At 50.2% G+C, this 13,492-nt stretch overlaps 1 protein-coding gene and 1 long non-coding RNA gene across 3 annotated transcripts; both read left to right on the top strand.

Moving 5' to 3' along the window:
* The first annotated feature begins 328 nt into the window (after window positions 1-328).
* myca (MYC proto-oncogene, bHLH transcription factor a) lies at window positions 329-2,807 on the top strand. Its single transcript, XM_028966057.1, has 3 exons — window positions 329-635; window positions 1,066-1,660; window positions 1,790-2,807. The coding sequence occupies exons 2-3, from the start codon at window positions 1,084-1,086 to the stop codon at window positions 2,419-2,421; spliced, it is 1,209 nt and encodes a 402-aa protein (XP_028821890.1). The 5' UTR covers window positions 329-635; window positions 1,066-1,083; the 3' UTR covers window positions 2,422-2,807.
* A 4,588-nt stretch (window positions 2,808-7,395) lies between these two features.
* LOC114777922 (uncharacterized) lies at window positions 7,396-11,406 on the top strand. Of its 2 annotated transcripts, none has more exons than XR_003746123.1 (2): window positions 7,396-7,632; window positions 7,745-11,406. It is a non-coding gene; the product is annotated as an uncharacterized LOC114777922 (long non-coding RNA). The 2 variants fall into 2 exon arrangements; XR_003746128.1 differs by having other exon boundaries at window positions 7,732-11,406.
* Window positions 11,407-13,492: the final 2,086 nt, after the last annotated feature.

The raw sequence follows: 13,492 nt of genomic DNA, 5'->3' as shown, positions 1-13,492 counted from the left end.
TGGGCTACTCGAGGTGTCGCCAATTAATTCTAATGACGCGTGTGTGACTCCATCACACCGACTCCGGACTTGAGAACCCTGGTCGGATCTGGAATGTTCTTATTACTGCCATCATCAAAACAGCAGTGGCAGTGCCAGTACTGTTTTTAAGCACGGCGTTGGGGTGTTTAGTTTGCGAACAGGACACCTTCTGTGTCACTATGTCGCTGCCACACTCCGCCCGGCCCACGTCACGGTCGCGTCCCCTCGCTGTGCGCAGCCGGGCTCCGTCCGCTGCTATTTATGCGCCGCGGGCCTCCGCGCGAAATAGTGCCCGTTCGGGACGGACCCGAGGCCGCAGCACGCCTTTGGCGGGAAAGCGCGGAGTGATTAAACCACCCCGGACTTATTCATGCAGCAAATGAGAGCGGCTTCATTTCCAGCGCCAGACTGGGCGTGAGAGCACCGAGCGCCGCCGCGCTGCGCCGTGGAAGAGTGGCACAGATTTTTTTTTTTCCTTCTTGTACACACACACGCACACATTCGGTGCCACATATGCTGGCGAAGGACTATTCCGCACTGGACTGGGCATTTTTCATTCGACCGACTCTCTGTCCGCGCAGCGTCGCCGCACGTCGTCCTCGCTGAATTCCACGGTAAGGACTCCGCGTTCGTCCTGCACGCCGCGTCGAGCCGGGAGCTGTCAGCGCGCTCGGCGTTCGAACTTTTCTGATGGGGACAGCACCCATGCCCCCCCCTCCCGGGCGTCTTTGCGACGAATCGTGCGGATGTGCGTTCGGCTTCGTGGGGCTCCGTTCACCTGCGTTTAAATGTCCAGCGTCAGGCGCCGGCGGCTTTTTCGCGGTGGGCTGCTTGCAGGGAGCTGCGTTCGCGTGGGGATTCTTTGCACAACACCACGCGTCCCTCTGCGGTTTTGCGTTTAAATGCACGTAGCATTAATTGATGAATTATCATTATTACGCTACTTGCAGTTGCAGAGGACCTTCGCGCGCCGTGCATGCAGTAGTTGCATCAACTCTAGGCGCAATAATACATCTTTTATTTTATTTTTTTATCTTTCTTCAGCCCTTTTAAGTCGCCACCATGCCGGCGTGTGAGAACTACGACTACGAGTACGACGTGGTGCAAAACCTCTACTTCGAGAACGACGACGAGGACTTCTACCATCAGCAGGACGGGCAGCTCCAGCCCCCCGGGCCCAGCGAGGACATTTGGAAAAAATTCGAGCTGCTGCCCACCCCGCCGCGGTCGCCCAGCCGGCGGCCGTCGCACTCCAGCGTCTTCCCCCCCGCGGACCAGCTGGAGGTGATGACCGAGTTCCTCGGCGACGACGCGGTCAACCAGAGCTTCATCTGCGACCCGGACGCCTCCTCCGCCAAGTCCATGATCATCCAGGACTGCATGTGGAGCGGCTTCTCGGCCGCCGCCAAGCTGGAGAAGGTCTTCTACGAGCGGCTGGCCTCGGTGCGCGGCCCCTGGAGGGCGGCCCCGCCCACCGGACACTTCCTGCAGGACCTGCACACCCCCGCGTCGGAGTGCATCGACCCCTCGGTGGTGTACCCGTACCCCTTCGGCGCGCCCCCCAAAGCCGGCAAGGCGCCGGCCGCGTCCGTGCTGGACACGCCGCCCAACAGCGGCAGCAGCAGCGGCAGCGACTCCGGTGAGTGGTCCCGCCAGACGTAGCCGGGGGGGCGGTTGCATAAGCCCCCCCTCCACGTTCCAGGGCTCGGCTTTAAAGCCACAATCGAGTTAATAATAGTCACTCAATGGTTTTGTGTTGTTTTTGCAGAGGATGATGATGATGAGGAGGAGGAGGAGGAAGATGATGATGATGATGATGATGATGATGAGGAGGAGGATGAAGAGGATGAAGATGAGGAGGAGATAGACGTGGTGACGGTGGAGAAACGGCATGCGGTCAAGCGCGGCGCCCCGGACGCCTCCGACTCGCGACACCACAGCCCCCTGGTGCTGAAGAGGTGCCACGTCTCCACCCACCAGCACAACTACGCCGCGCACCCGTCCACCCGGCAGGAGCAGCCCGCCGTCAAGAGGCTGCGCCTGGAGGCGGGGGCGGGCGTGGCCGGCGGCAGGCCGAGCCGGCAGCTGGCGGCCGGCCGCAAGTGCGCGAGTCCGCGGACGTCGGACTCCGAGGACAACGACAAACGCAGGACTCACAACGTGCTGGAGCGCCAGCGGCGGAACGAACTCAAGCGGAGCTTTTTCGCTCTGAGGGACGAGATTCCCGAGGTCGCCAAAAACGAGAAGGCGGCCAAGGTGGTGATCCTGAAGAAAGCGACAGAGTGCATCTTCAGCATGCAGACAGAGGAGCAGCGGCTGGCGGCACACAAGGAACAGCTGAGGAGGAGGAGGGAGCACCTGAAACACAGACTGGAACAGTTGCGGAGTTCGCGTGTATGAAGGTTTACGTTCGGCAAAGTTCAGTTTGTTGCATGAGGGTTTTTTTTTTTTTTGTTGTTGTTTTTTTTTTTATTAAACCGATCCATGTTCTGCTGCCCGATTGTGGCATAATAAATAATTTGTATTTATTTTTATTATAAAACGGGGAAAAAAAGGTTAATTTGTTGTTGACCTTTGACCTAAATAATTCTTTTGTATTTTTTTTCTTTTTGTATATAATGACTTTCTTAAGAAACATATTTTTTGATCTTGAGAGTGTGTATGCGTGCGAGTGAGTGTGTGTGTGTGTGTGTGTGTGTGTGTGTGTGTGGGTTCAAGTTTTTCATCACCACCTTCTTTCCCCTTTCCTTGTTGATGGAAAAAAATAAATACGTTTCTCTTTTGAACTCTTTTACGTCTGCACATTTTCTTCAAAAGTACTTCCCATTATTATAAGTACTTAATGAACATGGCAAAGATAGTAAAGATTTATTTTTTAAGTCTTTAATCGAATAAGCTTTCAAAAAATGTCACGATAAATCATTTCTGAGGACTTGTTTCTTTGTACCTGGACAGACTCAAGGCTGGTAGTAACACACTCACCTAAGAACCAGAAGACCCGGGTTCAAATCCCACTTACTACCATTGTGTCCCTGAGCAAGACACTTAACCCTGAGTGTCTCCAGGGGGACTGTCCCTGTAACTACTGATTGTAAGTCGCTCTGGATAAGGGCGTCTGGTGAATGTAAATGTCCATGCAGGGGCGTGTAAACCTGGGCCGCAGGAGGAGAATGACTTGCTTCGGCATCCTGACCCTGCAGCTTGCAGGGAGCACCGGCGTGGTAAGAAATGCTCCATTTTACCGGATGTGCTCGCAGTGTCGCCGGACACCTGCCCGTTCCAGCCCCCCAGGCACCAAGCGCGCTGAAGGGAGAACTGGTCGGTAAGAAACCGGTCGGGACCCCCCCCACCCCGAAGCCCCGGCGATGAGCGCGGCGGAGCTGGGCGTGGCCCGCAGCTTCGCGGGAGCGCGCGCTGGGGGAGCTCGAGCCGGCCACACCCTCTCCCCACCCGACGAACGATGTGACGTCCGAAGTCTGCGGTCAAAAAAACAAAAAAAAAAAAAAAAAAAAGAAGTAACCGAAGGGACAAGCCGGCGAGACGCACGCGTTTCTCATTGGCTTGTTAACTACAACACGTGCTTTTTTGTTTGTCTGTTTATTTATTTATTACATGACGCCATGTGCCCGCGTGACGTCACGCACTGTATCCCCGGCTGTAGGACGCTCCGCGCGGCGCGCACATGGCGAGCCTCGGACCGCGCCGGAATACGCGCCTCTCTCCACGCCCGGCGGTGCGGGGACACGGTGGGTAAGGCTGCTGCTTCTTTCCCTTCTCCCGCGGGCGCGTCGCGTCGAAGCCCGACGCGTTCCGGCCGCGCTGGTGACAATAGAACTGCGCCTCGAGCACGCACGTCCCGTCCAGAACCACCCCTGTCCGTCTTCTCACGGATCAGTGCGCGTAAATCGTGTCGGATGGTGACAACGTAACGGGTCAATCTGTTGGTTGTCATCGCATTCAAGTGAAACGGTTCATGGTTCACTTTTACCCTGTTCACAATTTACTGAGTCGACGTGCTGTCTGATAAAACTGCACCGAGGTCCAGAGAAATAAACTGGTCCATGTTCCATGTTCATGGTTGCATTGGAAATGTTTTTCGTTTGTGATCCCCAGAATTCTTTGTGCACCTCTCCTTTCACGCCCATTTGATTTACTGTGTCCTCACGTCTGATGGCTTCTGGTTTTACGCGTGTATCATTTGCATTGTTCTGACCATGCTTAGTACGGCCAGTAGGCTTGCGTACAGGCTCTGCTGCTCTATTTTTTGTAATGTTACCACACTGCACTGGGACGGCCGTGTTGCCAACGTTGTACTCGGCACAATGGCAGCGCGTGCTCCCCATTGTGTGTTGTTCTTCGCCGCCGTCCGCTTCGCTCACCGCGCTCAACTCCTCGCCGGTAAGCGGCCTGCCTGATGCTGTTCACAATCCATTCCACTTTTACCTCTTTAATGCCCGTTCAAGAGCTTCGGCGTCATTCATCCATGTCACACGAGTAGAAAAGAGGGTGTCGGTAAGTCCACACGGTCATCTGGCGTCCTGGCGAGGCAGGTGTGATATAAAAGTCCGTCTAATTATAGCCCGATCGCATTATATCGGGGAGCCGCGCCAAGATCGCTTGGAGTGGCCACAAGCTCTGGTTCATCGTGCTTGCACTGACTGACCGGTGCCAGGCGTGAGCGCGAGATCGCGGCGAATGTTAACAATAAAGGACACGCCACGAAGTTTCATGTGTTTTTGTACTCTGAAGAGACCACAGGAAACGGCTTCATGGTGGAGAGCGGCGCAGAACAGAGCGACGGAGGTGCAGGTCACATGATGCGTACGTCCCCAGCCCGGGTCTGCACCAAGCCGCCGCACCGCCTGGTTGTGTTGGACGCCGTTCCGCGTGTTACGTAATCCTCCGGAGCCGGGCCGCCTTGGTGGGGTTTCGCCTCCCTGTCCCTGTCCCTGTCCCGCCCCTGGTTCCCTCCCTGGTCTCCCGCCGGCTCCCTCCGTTTAGACGGCGTCTGTGCTTTTCTTGGCCGGTCCGGCCGCCGGTGGCTCCCCTGTCTTGTGAGGCGGAGCCAGGAAGGCGCATGGAGACGGCCGCTGGCGGGACTCCCGGCGGCCTGAAACCCGAACCCCGTGCTTCGGGGTCTGTCGTCAGAGCGGCCTCTCTTACCCCAGACGTGCTCCGTGCTCCTCCGCTCGAGAGCAGCTGTTCAGGAAGCTTCTCTGCTGCCGCGCGCCCTGGTGCGCTCTGCGGTTTGGGAACCACCGTATTTTTCCACGTTTTTTTTTTCTTCCAACTTTCCAACTTTGCGGGTAACTGTGCTACAACCTTTTTTAGCTATGCTGGGATTATCACAATAATAAAGTCCTATTTTGCATACAGGTTAACTGACATATAAAATGTCTAGATTGACTATAAGAGGGAATTTGGCAAGAGCCACCTTTCAGCAAAGTGAAGATTTTAAACTTATCTCCTTCACCTTCCCTCAAGGGCTTCTACGTTTATTCAGGGTAAGGCTTGATAAGTGAGTCCTTTCAAGCTGTTTGTTGATTTGTAATAAAACAGGCTGTCCCCACGTTGTTGAAAGCCACCTGCTTTCTCTGTTGCCACCGCCGAGTCGGTCGTGAACGTGACGTTCTCCGCAGTCAACCAAAAATGAAACCGCAGCGTGCAACAGGCAGGCCCTGCGCACGTCTGCCGACTCCACCGCTCACGCTGTCGCATCAGGATCTGTCGTCAGTTCAGCGTTTGTGGCGGGAGGGAGGGAGGGATGATTGACGTGTCGCGGCAGCTGCGAACACAGGGGATTTTAGGGGACTGTCATGTAGAAAGCGCCGTTCCCAGACCACTAAATGACTCACAGTGGCATGTTAATAATAATAATAATAATAAAACTAGTATAGCTATTAAGCAGTAATAGTAGGGGTGTTGAAATTAATCGTATAATCGATGCATCGCGATGCAGACGTGGGCGATATTGCATCGTAGGGGTGTTGAAATTAATCGTATAATCGATGCATTGTGATGCAGACATGGACGATTTTGCATCGATGCAGTGCAGAACATAATCAGTAATATCATGACGACGTGGAATTCAATTTCAGCCTGATCTGGGAACGGGTAGGAGTTTTACGCTGCACGTAAAATTTTCACGTGACCAATTTGGACATTACACGTACCAAATATTACTGCTTTTATGTAATACAAATAATACAAGGACCTCGGTTCCTCTGCTTGGTGGAGATGTCGATCTGCATCAGGACCAGGGCTGACGATTAACTCCGCCCACAACGTAGTGCCGTGTGCATTTAAAGGAGAACTACCAGTATAAATAACTGTTACAAGGTGAGTGCGGACGTAACAAGTTTTTCTGCTCTGGAGCAAATCAGAGCGTCCACACAGGCACACGAGACTGTAACTCTGGTATTTGGAAACATCATGTGACCATGTAGAAAATGGCTGGGATGCATCACGATGCATAGATATCGAGGCACTGCTAATCGTAATCGAATCGAGCCGTAAGACCACCGAAGGTTCACACCTCTAAGTAATAGTAGCATGATTGTTCTCTGGAGTAATTTGTTGCATGTCCTGCTCTGTGTGGGCGGAGTTTGCGTGCTCTTCCCTGGTCCTCCAGTTTCCTACAGCCACCCAAGGGCATGTGCACTAGTTGGATTGGCAACGCTCTACTTGGCCGTAGGTGTGAGCGCGTGAGTGGCAGTGGGCTGGGGCTCCTGGATGGGCGTGGCCTGGCGCCCGCAACCCAGCGTGTACATGTAGGCAGGACAGATCGACCGGTATAACCCATATAACAGCTGATGGTTTCCCGCTAAAGCACAGCCGCCTATAAATAGAGGGCTTGTGGTTTACGTCAGGTGAACGCCGCTCTTGTCCAAGTGTGTCACGTCTCTCTCGGTGTGGTTTGCAGCTACAGGGGTGAAGCGATGCGCCTTGCTGGCTACATGGGGGTCAGGCTTTGAGTAAATTTGGGGTCATGTGGGAGGCGGAGCATCTGAGAGTCTGTGCTGACCAAAAATAATGCTATTTAAAAAGAGATTATTAAATCCTTTAATCCTTAACCAGCAATATTGATTGGTCTCTGAAACCACCCAGTTGACCAGGTAGATATTTGTAAATCTTCAGCTATGCTGTCTTAGATGAGTTAAGCATTGTGTGTGTGTGTGTGTGTGTGTGTGTGTGTGTGTGTGTGTGTGTGTGGGGGGGGGGGGGGGGGGGTGGTGTCCAGAGGTCATGAAGCTCATTTTAGAGCAAATGCTTGACAGATGACCAAGACCCTGTGACAGTAGTGTGTGTGTGTGTGTGTGTGTGTGTGTGTGGGGGGGGGGGGGTGGGGGTGGTGTCCAGAGGTCATGAAGCTCATTTTAGAGCAAATGCTTGACAGATGACCAAGACCCTGTGACAGTAGTGTGTGTCTGTGTGTGTGTGTGTGGGAGGTGCGTTAAAGTATCTGGACTGGGGAAAAAAAGATCGGACACGGCACAGATGAGGTAATGACGTGAAACGATGATCAGCGCTGGCTTCACGCGGCCGAGACGGCTTGTGAGAACGAGTGGGAGAGAGGCAGCATGGCAATAACCCGACTGCTCTGTGTAATCGGTGAGTCACTACTACTACTACCGAACGCGCGTTTGTTTTTCTGCGAGTAGCGCGAAAAAAAAAGGCGATTCGCCCGGACTGTTCGACTGACCCACATAGATGTTGTGAGCAGGAGGCGGGAGCTGTTTAGCGCGAAACAATATGGCAGGTCCCATGCACAACCACTGCAGGAAGAGAGGACCCTGCGAAGGTGCACAAGGAGCGGAAATGTTGAGCGGCTGCAGACGGAGACGAACTTTTCCGCCTGCTGCGAGGGATGAGGTTCGCACCATTCCTCAAAGTGAGTTTCATGAAAGTGAACACATAACCACTCTGTTATACTGACTCCATAAAGCAACAAACCGTGAAAGAGCCGTCGTTTGGTCCCAAACCTCATTAGCTTGAACAAAACCACTAGGCCTGCAGATTATTTATCTAACATATTAATATTCAACTACAGCCCGGCCGTGGGTGTATCACTGTGATGGCGCCATCTTTACACTCCGAATCCTTACTGAGGATCTCCGGCTGCTCCGAGACATCAGCTGCTGAATAAAACCGAATAAGGTGAACTAGTGCGCGAATATTTAAATATTGAAAGATGTTACGTGCGGTGAACTCGTAAGAGTGTTCGGTTCAGCCGCGGTAATTATCGCTGCTCATTAGACACCATGAGAAATTAGCCATCAGCACGCAGCATTGTTCTGCTTTGAATTAAGCGCCGCGGCTTCATGTGTTTGTTTTCTCCCGGAGAAGGGGGATCCATAACGACGCACGGCCAGCCGCGCCCCCTTCCCGGCAGAGCCGCCACGAGGAACACTGGGGCGAATAGAGAAAACAATTAACGCTAAATTAATGGCGCTGCTTGGGTGGGAGCATGTGCCAAAGTTTTTTCACAAGTTGCAGGTAGGGGGGGTCGGAGGTCGCCGTGCTCTGTCCGACCAGCTCTCTCCCAAGGCCAATTAGGGAGATTGACAGCCCCTGTCACGGCCCACATGTGGAGAACCCCAGTGTGGGAGTGTCCTAGTTTTTTTTTTTTACGGTGAGTAATAGCTGGGCTGGTCTGAGGTTTGTAGTGCAGCTTTACTGCAGACAAGCCAGCCAATCAGACGAGGCTTATATCTGCTAACAAGCTGGCTTTAATAGTCCAACTGGGCCAGGCCTGAGAATGTGTGTCAACGGGCACAATGGTACTAGTGCAAATATTTAAACTAAACTAATAGGACATTTTATGTTTTCAATTTCCAACGCCCTCACTTTCTCCTCCCCTTGCCCTGTCTCACTCTCTTTTTTTTCATTCACTGACCCCTCTCCCTCTCTACTCCATCTGGTATGTTCAGGTCCACTGTAAGGGAATTGGGGAATAGGGAATGCTAGATTGCATCTGCTCACCTACGGTGTCGGAAAGGTCATAAAACCCGTCGTAGCAAAGGATACCCAGTGGACGGCTCTTCACACCTGAACCCTGCCAGCCCTGTTCTGGGGCCTGGGGGGGGCATACCTTTAACCCCCACTGTCTGACTGCTCTGGTATTACAACGGAATGTGGGATCCATTTCATTCAGCAGGTTAGAAGAAACAACATGATACCCAAAAGTGTCCAGTCCACACTGAACCATTGATAAGATGGTAGAGTTTTGCTTGTTGGCCCAGGAGATGCAACAAAACTATGGGAGCAAATCTGCATTGTATGGACGTAACTGAGCAAGACTGGCTTAATAATATATCACAAATTAGTCTAGTCATTAACTGAAGCGCTGCACTCAGAATTGGTGGTCTTCAGAATCATGACTGAAGAAGATGTGGTGGTTTAGAGCGACCCGTTTTTGGGTTCTGTCACCATCCAGATGCATGGTTGACCCTCTGAGATGGACCAGGGCAGATCTGTCTCCTCCAGGATTATAATCTTCAGAACATTTATTTCCTCTCAGTCTCCTCGGACCTCGGAGCCCCTGCAGGACGGGGTCACCTCTCCCCCCGATCTCTGTACAGTGGCTGGAGAAAGCAACAGTGTCTCTACTGACTCACATTCTTCAGATTTCCCCCTCACGTTACCTATCATGTTCAACACGTGACATCAATCAGAAACAACAGTTATATTCTCATGGTCAGCGCTTCGACCAGAAAGTCCAGAAATGTGTGGGAATCAGGATCCTCGGTTACCTTAACCATCCAGATTCATGCAGCCCTAACATGATATGACAGGGATGAGGGTTGTGGGTGGAATTAAAAAAAAAAAAGTGATAATATATCACATATTATATATTTTTTAAATCCTGTGGAATGTGCACTCTGTAATGTGTGCTGTGAACCAAACCCATGGATTGCAACACACTTTCTGCGTGTCGTTGCCACAACAAGTGTGAATCGGGGGTGAAGAACGCTCGCAGTATGTGAAGCATGCTGAGAAATATTTCTCCCCACGGTTAGATTTGCATCGCGGCGAGGCTGAAGATTATCTGAGCAAACAGCGGTTTGGAAGAGAAATTGCTGCACTCGGTTTTTGACCGCCGCTAATCTTGTTTGTTCAATTAGGTAAAGAAATGGGCCCATCCTTCAATTGTCAGACATCCAGTAAACATTGACCCAGCAGGACGGATCCCAGGCGTGGCCTGAATTTAACTGCTTTTCCCTGCCTGGAAAATCAACCCGGCAAAATTTTTACCTGCGGCAGAAGAAGAAGCCCCGATTAGCTGAAAGTTCTCTGCTGAGCTATGTGATCATGCCTCAAGTGGGTTCTTTGGGTTTGGACAAAAAGGCAAGTATTCCATCCTAAGCGACTCTGCCTCTGGAGCACAGGTCATGTGATCCTGCCTTCAGGTGACGGAACTGGTCTCTGTGATGTATGGGTTTGTCTGTTGACATGCCAGGCGACTATTGTGTTTTTTGAAAACAGAGTCTTTCCTTTTGCATTTTCAAGACGATTTCACACCCACATTTTCTGAAATGTTTGCCATTTGCCAATCCCATCTGCAAAGTCTTCCCTGGTTGTATGCATGTTATTAATGTGTTCTATTGATTATTGTACAGGTCCAGGTCCTGCCAAAGGAGCTTGATAGAAACTCGACGAACTGCAAGTTTTCTTTATTTGTAGTGATGTTTGAATAAATGTAAATTTGAGCTGCTATTGGGTTTAAAAGTGTACACAGTGACAGAACCTGTATGGATTTTCAGACCCCATCAAAGCAGTAAAAGCTTGTGGGGACAGGCCTTCAGAGATGTTCAGCTTCAGGACAGCGTTGCCTGCAGGTCACAGCTCATTTGAACCTACCTAACCTTTCACTTCATCATCGGCAGTCTGTCAGTCATCGGAGCATAGAATTCCGAGGAGACCAACAGCACGCTTTCCTGAACGGACTGATCAATGACATGGAAAGGGCATCGGTCGCACAACTCTGCAGGGGATGGCCCTCCTGGACCATTAATACTACACTGTGCTGGTCCTAACACATTTGGTGCCCTGGGCAAATTTACAGTTCGCTACTGCCACCGAAACCATTCGTACAATAGTACCTATTTTTGCAGGTCGCACACTGTATACCAGACGCTGGTATAGATTTAGGTCGTTGCCGAAGGCCAAAACCTTAAGAAATGCCTGTTTTAAAAATGAGCAATTGGCTTTTTCTGACTAATTATGCTCCCAGACAGACTATGACTTGATAAGGCAGAAGATTGATAAGCCAGAAGATTTAAAAGGATGCAGACACATGTGGGATGACCTGAATTTTAATTAATAATATATATAAATATAATAATATATATAAACACCACCTAATAAATGTGTATTTTGTATTTATTTAAGTGTCAGTGCATTATTTAAGTGTCAGTGCTTAATTATAGTGGTGACAACATTAACTCGAGTATCATACCAAATTATATTGATTTTGATTGATTTTTTTATAATGATTGATTTTATAATGAGTGATTTATATTAATTCTCCACTCCTGTGCAGGATTGTTTTTTGACACTTCTGAGGGGACTTAACAGGTGGGAGGTCACTGACCCCTGACTGGCCAGGGTCATAACAGTTGAAAGCAAGCAGATGACAGTAATCTGAGAGCGAGAAATGCTGTTCGTCATGTTTGGCCCGAGGAAAGCTTGTAAAAGTGCATGTGAACTTGTGCTACATAACTTGACTGACTGCCACAATGACATTGCTGTGCCTGTCAGGGCCTGTCTGTGTTCTTTGTTATCTCGGATAATGGGTCATAGATTCTCGAAAGTTTGCTACTCAAATCCAGTTAATTAATCACGGTGGGAATACAGCCTCTGCATTGACCTATGAGCACATATTATCTTCAACTTGTCATCATGAGGTTCCCCTTTTAATTTTGTGGTACAGGCCTGAATATCAAATGTCTGTTTTTTTGGTGCAGTTTCTTCCTAATTAATTTAAATAATCATTTAAGGGACTGCAGTTATTATTCAGTGTGCCACGTGCACGTTAAACGATTACACTAAGATGAATTTACATTAAATGGTGCTGTAGATTTGCTTCATTGCTTTTTGATTGTTCTTGTCATACCAGCCATTAGCAAATGGAAAAGCAGTTTTTCAGTTAATGCTGAATCACCTTAGAGAAAATATGTGCTCCTCTTAGATTACTGTTTTGCTGTGTGATTGTGGTTAAAGATCCAACTGTATGAGGCAGCGCTGACAGGAGCTGCAGATAATAAATGTCTTCGCACAAAGAATAAAAGATAAACTAGTGGGTCCAAGATTATAAAAAAAAAATGTATATATATAAGGACAATAGAAGAATGGTCACATTTATCCTACTGTTAATATTAATGGCAAGTTATGTGTGGTTTTGGTTCAGTAAAATTCTAAACTTTGAACTTTTAGTGACCCAGCATGTTCTTATGCATGCATAGGTGCCCACGAACAGAAAGGCCCTTGTCTACATGCCCGCAGTGACTAAAGCACAAAGAACTGCGGAAGGGCAATAAGACAGATCTGTACAGTAAATGTATTTAAACTTATTGCGGACTGAACAGTGAGTGACTGTGGTGGTTTGAGTTAGGTTGATATGCGTCTGTATCCGTCATGCCTCAACTCCGGGGCATGGTGTGCGTTTCTGTCTTAAACCGCATTGTGCTGTTGGTCCTCTCCGTCTTTGTCCTGACGCGTCGCTTTTAACGCCAGCCAATAAGCTTTATGAAGCTTAAAGTCTGGATGTTCATGTAAAATGTCCAGATAAATTCAGTGTCGTCTCTTGCCCCACCGCAGTCCCGGTGTGCACAATGCCCCAAAAAGGAGCGCTGAAGACGCGCGAGACAAGGTGGTCTGGTAGTCATCACATGGTCCAGGGGTATTTCTCCCATCCACAGCATTTCTTCGAAACTCGCTCTTCACCTCTTTGCCCCGCGCGGCCCACTTTTAAACAAACAGAGGCTCCTCGTGTAAATATTTAACGCTTCCCTTTCGAGTGTTCAAAGGCCCCAGCAGAAAAATGAATGGGGGACGTTCTCGACGGGTCACCTCCAAACGCTGCGGTTCAGCTGAGCTCAGGCAGAGGGACGGCGAGCGAAGTAAATTCCTGCTGTCTGTGGTGTAAACTGTGCACCGCACTGTTGACACTTGCTCCTTAATGGCAGACGGCTCATGGGAAAAGCGCAGAGCGCCCAGTTGGAAGGAACAGGTTGTGTCAAGAACAGAGCAGACCCTGTGATTATCAATGAATGTGGCGAGTTTAGCGTCTTCTGAAGACATCTCTTTCCAAACTAAGGGCACAGGGCCTGCAGTCACCGGGGCCTCCGCAAACATGGGCCCTACTGAGACGTCTTCCTGGCACGGTGCAACCAAGGATGTCTTAATAGATGCAGCTGATTCAGCTTGTGAGATGTGGTGGGGGAGCGGGGGAGTCTCATCTGGCATTTTG

The sequence above is a fragment of the Denticeps clupeoides genome, chromosome 2 (genome assembly GCF_900700375.1).
Source record: "Denticeps clupeoides chromosome 2, fDenClu1.1, whole genome shotgun sequence".
Lineage (NCBI taxonomy): Eukaryota > Metazoa > Chordata > Actinopteri > Clupeiformes > Denticipitidae > Denticeps > Denticeps clupeoides.
The sequence above is the reverse complement of the archived record's forward strand: the minus strand, read 5'-3'. Positions and strand labels throughout refer to the sequence as shown.

Coding starts and splice junctions, on each gene's coding strand:
- myca (XM_028966057.1), top strand. CDS start 1,084: ATGCCGGCGTGTGAGAACTACGACTACGAGTACGACGTGGTGCAAAAC. Junction 1,661..1,789: donor CAGCAGCGGCAGCGACTCCG/GTGAGTGGTCCC, acceptor TTGTTTTTGCAG/AGGATGATGATGATGAGGAG.